Source organism: Triticum aestivum, unplaced genomic scaffold (genome assembly GCF_018294505.1).
Source record: "Triticum aestivum cultivar Chinese Spring unplaced genomic scaffold, IWGSC CS RefSeq v2.1 scaffold1314, whole genome shotgun sequence".
Classification (NCBI taxonomy): Eukaryota; Viridiplantae; Streptophyta; class Magnoliopsida; order Poales; family Poaceae; genus Triticum; species Triticum aestivum.
The window spans coordinates 1-7,033 of NW_025225520.1; the positions used below are offsets into that span (position 1 = coordinate 1).

A 7,033-nucleotide genomic window follows, 5' to 3' on the forward strand; every position below is an offset into this window, starting at 1 on the left:
AACCCTGTAGCGTTTGACCACGAGATCTAGCCCTTTGACTTTGCACGGACGGGCTTTGACCAGTGGACCTCTCCACCTGGTTGTGTCGGGTCGGGCCAGAGGGACATCGGGGAGCAACATCCGGGCCAAACTCGCAGCTAAATCCACTCCGTGTAGACCCACGCGGCAGTTTCCCCCCTCCAGGTGTCGGCGGCGGCGCCGTCCGTGACGGGGGGCACACCCCGAAGATGCATGTCGCCTCTTCGGACATGCCACAACACGATCCCGCATGTATGAGGGCCCGATACGACGCTCCGGTGGCATTGCTACCCCCCAAGGCCCCCGTCTCGCCTAAGCCTGGAGCGGTTGAACACTGTATGTAAGTTAGTTAAATAAAAATAATAAAGAAAACAGTGAAGAAAAAGAAAAAATAATTATATGTATGCTTATTAACATATACTATATGCTTATTAACACAATCTATAGGTATGCTTATTAACACATATTGTATGCTTAATAATAATAATAATTATATATGGGAAAAAAGAAAAAAAAAGAAAAAACTATGCCGACACCAAAGCCGTCGGCATAGGTGCGGCGAGGGCAGATGGACAGCGGCGCGAATCGATGACGTGTTGGCTATGCCGACGGCTGCCGTCGGCATAGCTCCTGGTCGGTGCGCTCTGGATCGGTGACGTGTTACCCGTATCTATGCCGATGACCACCGTCACGGCCGTCGGCATAGATTTGACGTCGTTAGCCGGCCGTGTCAGCGGGCCCGCATTTATGCCGACGGCAGCTGTAGGCGTAGTCTGGGATAAGCCGACGGCCTATATATGCTGACTTCTGTTGTCGGCGTAGACACGGATAGCCCGACGGCCGTTGTACGCCGACGGCCAGGAGCTAGCTGTCGGCATAGCTCGGACTAGGCCGACGGCAGCCGTCGGCATATATTTGGCTGTCGGCGTAGAGCCCTATTCCGGTAGTGGTAGTGACATACATCCATAGGCTCGTCAGCACGTACGTCCGGTCGTCCCATTGAACTATCCTATTGTCTATCTTAAAATTGTTGGCTAACTTCGGAAGACATTTTGACATACTCGGGTGGAAACTACGATCGAAAGGATAATGAGGATAATGGAACATCTTGACGGGACTACAATGCACTGCTTACCAACCTTTCTGTATGGGAGGGGGGTTTTATAACTCAAGAAGAGAAATATGGCTGGAAAGAAGATGGCGGGAACATGAGGGGTAGCGGGAAAGAAGATGGCGGGAACAGAAGGGTGGCGGGAAAGAAGTTGGCGGGAACATAAGGGTTGGCGGGAAAGACGATGGCAGGAAAGAAGATGACGGGAAAGGCAGGTTTGGCGGGAAAGGGTTCCCCGGAACACGGTTATGTTCCAATCATTTTCAGAGAGGATGACTGGAGCTAATCTTCTTCATGGAGGGCGACTGGAAGCCCTTGTTCAGCCGACAGTCCTGTCCCTTGTTCAGCCGACAGTCCTGTCATCTTCTGGGAGGACGACTCGACACTAATCATCTACCAGTAAGACCATTAGTTCCAGTTGTCTTGCCCAAAGATGACGCCGTATTATTTGTGGAATATATCTAAACCGTGTATTATTTTTGTAAATTAATAGAAAATGTATTGTTTTAGAAAAATTAGCTAATTTATTATGCTCCCTAATTTTGGACCTCTCCCATTCAAATGGGGTATTCAATTTGGAATTTGTTTTACCATTTTGACAGGGTCAATGAATTATTAAATCAATCGACAACAACCAGCCTATAAAAACATCAATATGCGATATTGTAACACCAATATAATACATGCAACCACCAACCTAAAAAATGTCCTCAGATAAATATGGATTGATTAGCACATAACACTGAATCACCTCGCAAAAGGGAAAGAAATACAACACTATAAATAAAAAGAAAACACACTTCATCATATCCCCCACTGACCAAACCAAATACTCCTCAGTTTCAAAATATAAGGCGTGTTAGTTTCTTAAAATAGTCAAATTTATTTAACACTAACCAAGTTCAGAGCTGAAAACATCAACATCCGCAATATTAAATAAATAACATACGTAAAATCATTTCGCGACAAATCTAACAATACCGATTGGTATTATGAATATTGATACATTTATCTATAAAATTGGTCAAACTAAAACAGGTTTGACTTTTCAAAGACTAATACACCTTATATTCTGAAACACATGGAGCAGAAAATTTATGAAAATCCAACAACATTAACGACGCAGCAAAGCTCACCCAATCCTTTAGATGAAGATGATGCCCAAGTGCATGCCAAATTTGGCGGCTCTGTCTCTTGGAGGTCCTCACAGGTATAGGGCGTGCATGTGCATGTCCATGTGGATGAGTGTACGTGTGTGTATGTGAACGTCTGCATTTGTACTGTATTTCTAAAAAATTATGAAGGTTTTCTCACACAAACACATGGTGCAACTGCAAGTGCAAACAAGTATCTAACAACACAACAAACTAACTAGAACAATGTTGCTTTGAAAATACTAAATCGATGCAATCATGAAATTTGGACCTTTTTCGCAACATCACAACTCGAGGACTAACCTAAGTCGATCAATTTCTCTCGTTTGACAACCAAATGACGTAAGAAACATACGATAACTATATCGTAAGTAATAGTCCATGAAACGTTGATAGCACAAGTTAAATATAATGGAAATTGGTCTAGAATATGACGCTCAACAAAAATTCCAATCTAGTGAGCTTTATACGAAGAAAGCATTACTCCCTTCATTCCTTTATGTAAGAGTATATGGTAGTAAAACTAGATACAAAGCCTCGTATATCAGATGACCAGAGCAACTGGACTTTGTCTTCTGAAAACGTTGGTGAGCTCTCCAATACTTGGAGACATTGTTGTACGTTGGTTCTTTCAGACCACCCTTCGTTTTCACCCTAGATATTTGCCACTACAAGAAGCCAAGCATGGGTTGGCTTGTTAGGAGCCGCTGTGGATGTGGAAACAGAAGCCAACCGAGGCCAGCGCCAGGACGCAATCCGAGGGCAAAACCGCAGGCCAGCGCCAGGACGCAAACCGAGGGCAAAACCGCATGGCGTACTCGCGAGGCACGTCGCTTCATGTTGCGTGATATAGGAGTCCTGCCTCGCTGCATCCGTACGACCTGCTTGCGAACCTGACAAGAATCAAGATATGTGATATTGTAAATTGTAAAAAGAATGTTGTAAACTTCAAAGCACAATAAGGCCAGATTGAGCTATTTTAACATGGTCCAAAATAGATATGGGTCATTTAACGTCTAATATTACTCTTACCTCTTGGGGGTAAAACGATATCTATGGTGGTGTAGGGCTAATATGAACATCCTACATTGCAAACCAGGAAACAAACTATATATCACTAATAAAATCTAGCATCAAATAAGGGAAGATATAGCAATATCAATTAATGCTCTCTCTATCTTCCATATTTGGTTGCGTATAACAATTTTCAATGTTGGCATGTAAAATATATACCAGTACGAACAAAGATTGTTGGTATAAAATACTTAAGAAATATATGTTGTAGAAACACTTGAGTAATTTAGAACAAGAGAATGGCATTAATACACATATAAGAGTAGGTGTGTTTTTGTAAGTAAATAAATATATTATCAATCTATTACCAAAATTTTTAGATAGGCATACTAATTCTAAAAATATAGCCATAAAATATTTATATTTGAATAATTCTGTAGTACACGGAATAAGTACAAGAATATAAATATAAGATATTCAACTTGAAGTGTCTCTATGATGCACATATATTTTCCTTCTAAAACTGTAGGACGTGATAAGGAGCATTGGAATCATATTTCAACTTATAATATATATGCACACATAGAATAATATTTTATTTTCAAGCATGTAGTAGCATATATATCTCAATTTATCTTGACAGTTGAGATCAAATTGCATCTTAAAATTTCTCGGATGAGATTAAATTGTTCCCACTGGCACTGCATATGCCTGGTCTGATCACACGCCCTTGGGTGCCAGTATCAGCGCATAAAAACAGTTATATACATCTCTAAAATGCAAACACAAAACAGAGAAAGTAGTAATAACAGAGCACAAATGGTATGTTGATTCATCTCAAAGTCCAAACCATGTGGTGCAGATTGAAAAACTAGGCGAAAGATGATGGATACGGATGTTTGTAGAATTCATAGTGCAAACCATCATGAGGAAATATTGGTCAAAATAATGAGAAACATTGGCCGACTGCGATTATGTTCCAGTAAGTTCTAACATAAATTTATTTAAAGACAATTCTACCATAAATTACACGTACCCCTATTGACGACGGCAGATTCTGTTTCAAAATATCCACCATCACCCCCGGATAGCGTGTCATGAGGTGCTTGAATCCATTGGTCTCCTTCATGGCGTCGAGCACATCCTGCGACGACACAAATGCGATACAAGCATTTCTGAGAAGGGCGCGGTCATACCACTCTGCCAAAGTTAAGGTGGTTGCCACTGTTTGCTCGTTTATGTTTTGGCATAGTTTTCCTTCGCACATCGTCGCTAGCCTGTCCAGGCCATATCGAACTCCGACAACGAACAAATGTTGCAGCGTTGCGTTTTTCTCAAGATCACAACCATGTGGGAGCGTATCCGTGTACATGAAATAAAGAAGCGCCTCGAAGATGACGGGGTCCATGTCATCAACCTTGACGGGTTTTGTAGGGTCCTCCTTCGTCGGGTCCAAAAGCTCTGCCCTGAAGGCCGGTGATCGTGCCGCCAGCACGTGTCTATGAGCACGGAACGATTTGTCACCCACGATGAACGTTACATCCACGCCTTCCTCGTCCTTCAACATCCTTGCAAAATCCTCTTGCAGATTCGACGGCGGGGCCGGGATGGTCAAAGTGTCATGCTTCCTCATGACAGTCAAAACACACCTGATCGTTACACAGTCCTCGTTGTCGGATAGCAGCCGTCGCAGCTTGGACTTCTGGACAAAGTGCTCGAAGCCCCAAAAAATACCTGCGGACTGGAAGGTATGTTCTATGCTCCCATGCACAAGCACTTGGCCATCCTTGCCCAATAAACTCAGGGTGTAGTTGGTCTGCAACCCTAGTTCTCCATTGCATAGACGCAGATAAGCGGAGGCGTGGGCGCCTCCGTCCTCCTTCAACCCGTCGGGGTAGAACGTGATGTCCCACTCGCAGCCTCCAACGCAGAACGTGCTCGACGAGATGAAGTTCCCGGCGCCCATGCCGTCGAGCAGCGAGAAGCCCGTGACCTCGAAATTGTGTGCCGCGGTGTCGCCCTCGGTAAAACTCGTCGACCACGTCTCGGGCACATCCTGCTTCACCGGAGAAGAAGAAGAACCGATGGTGTTTCCCATCGGAATAGGTAGGAGATCGAGCGAAGGGCGAAGGGCGACGGGCTGGTGCTGCAGGTTCGTGACATCCGCGTCGCTTATGTATATATTATGCCAAAAGTGTTCAGAGTTCACGTCGCGTACGCACGGACACATAGATGGAATATAATCCTTCAAAATTCTGTAAGGATAGAGTTCACGTAGGGTACGGGAGCGGCTGGGGTTGCAACTTGCAAGGCACCGGCAGGCGGCAGTGCCGTCAGGAACCGGGAGCCATATGGCGGCGCCTTCCTCGGACGTGCCGAACGGGTCTCGATCGCCCATGAAATTCTTGGCACGGATCAGGCCCTCGATTGCGTTTGCTTGGCCCTGGATTAGATGGGCCAGCAATTTTGTTTCGAGTAGGAAAACATGGCAGAAGAAAGTTCTCTTTATTTATTTATTTTTGTATACAAGGGTCGAACTGCCCTTGCTTAATGCATGTACCTGGCGTTGTACAAAAATATTTTTCCTAAGAAAAGACACCCAAAGCATCTTAAATCAGATAATACCAAGGAACACAGAATATGACGGACAGAAAAAAGACAAACAATCAACAAAAAAAAAACTACAATAAGAAACCATGCTGACCGTTTTATGCCTACCGCTGTGTTTTTTTTCGGAGTTTGAAAATTGCATTGAACTGGCAATAAATGAAAGTGACACGTGAAAACGGCCTCAGCATACCAGTTAATAAAGCCTCATGTTCGTCTTTGCATTCTCAGGTGTAGAACCATTTGATTTTATTAAAAAGATATTCGAGCTGTTTCTTTTTACTCTGCTTTTAAGATCTGCCTTAAGTCAAACTTTGTAAAGCTTGATCAAATTTATACTGAAAATATCAACATCTACAGTACTAAAGATCTACAATATGAATTCCATGATGCACCTAATGATATTGAATTGATATTGTGAATGTTGATATTTTCTCCTCCAGCCCTTAGGTCTCTTATAGGGGAAAGAAGGCAGGTCTCGCGCGGGGCCGTCCCTCCAATCGTTTTCTTTTGCAGGAGTAGATCATTTCGACCGAAAATGAAGTGTCCCAAGGTCAATTTTACCCTTGCTTCCAAGTGATGTTATCCTCGGTATATCGCCCTCAAGGTGAATGGTGCGAGAATTACTCTCCCACTTCCGCATAACAAGCTCAATTCACCAACACAATCCGCTCATCCATGAGCTATGCCATTTGGAAGGTTTTGGCACCTCCCAAGGTCAATTACTTGTCTTGCAATTCAAAATCAGATTTGGACTGTGGATAGACTCGAGAAGTGTGGATGGCCAAATTGTGGGTTTTGCCCTCTATGTAACAAATCGAGATATCGTTTGACCACATCTTATTCAAGTGTCGGTTCACCATGAGACTATGGGGCATGATGAAGGCTTGTCTCAACCTCAGACAACATTGACACTTCTGTTGGATAGGTGATCATTCCATCAAGGATTGGTAGATCAATATGTCTGAGATAAATACGACAAACAGGAAGGTGATGGCGTCCCTCACCGTGCTTACATGTTGGACAATTTAGTGCGAGAGAAGTGCTAGCACTAGTAGAAAACGGGGCTTTAATCCTGGTTGGTAAGGGCCTTTAGTGCCGGTTCTGGAACCGGCACTAAAGGATGGAG

At 43.7% G+C, this 7,033-nt stretch overlaps 1 protein-coding gene across 1 annotated transcript; it reads right to left on the reverse strand.

Annotated features, from left to right (window-relative positions):
- Positions 1 to 2,672: 2,672 nt before the first annotated feature.
- Positions 2,673 to 5,541, reverse strand: LOC123172236 (BTB/POZ and MATH domain-containing protein 2-like). The gene is made up of 2 exons (XM_044589240.1): positions 4,334 to 5,541; positions 2,673 to 3,176 (listed from the first exon to the last, which is right to left on the reverse strand). The coding sequence occupies exons 1-2, from the start codon at positions 5,525 to 5,527 to the stop codon at positions 2,952 to 2,954; spliced, it is 1,419 nt and encodes a 472-aa protein (XP_044445175.1). The 5' UTR covers positions 5,528 to 5,541; the 3' UTR covers positions 2,673 to 2,951.
- Positions 5,542 to 7,033: the final 1,492 nt, after the last annotated feature.

Excerpts from the sequence above, each read along its gene's own strand:
- LOC123172236 (XM_044589240.1), bottom strand. The coding sequence starts at position 5,527 with ATGTGTCCGTGCGTACGCGACGTGAACTCTGAACACTTTTGGCATAAT. Across the intron at positions 3,177-4,333 it reads ATCTGCCGTCGTCAATAGGG|GTTCGCAAGCAGGTCGTACG; the intron begins GTACGTGTAATT and ends GATTCTTGTCAG.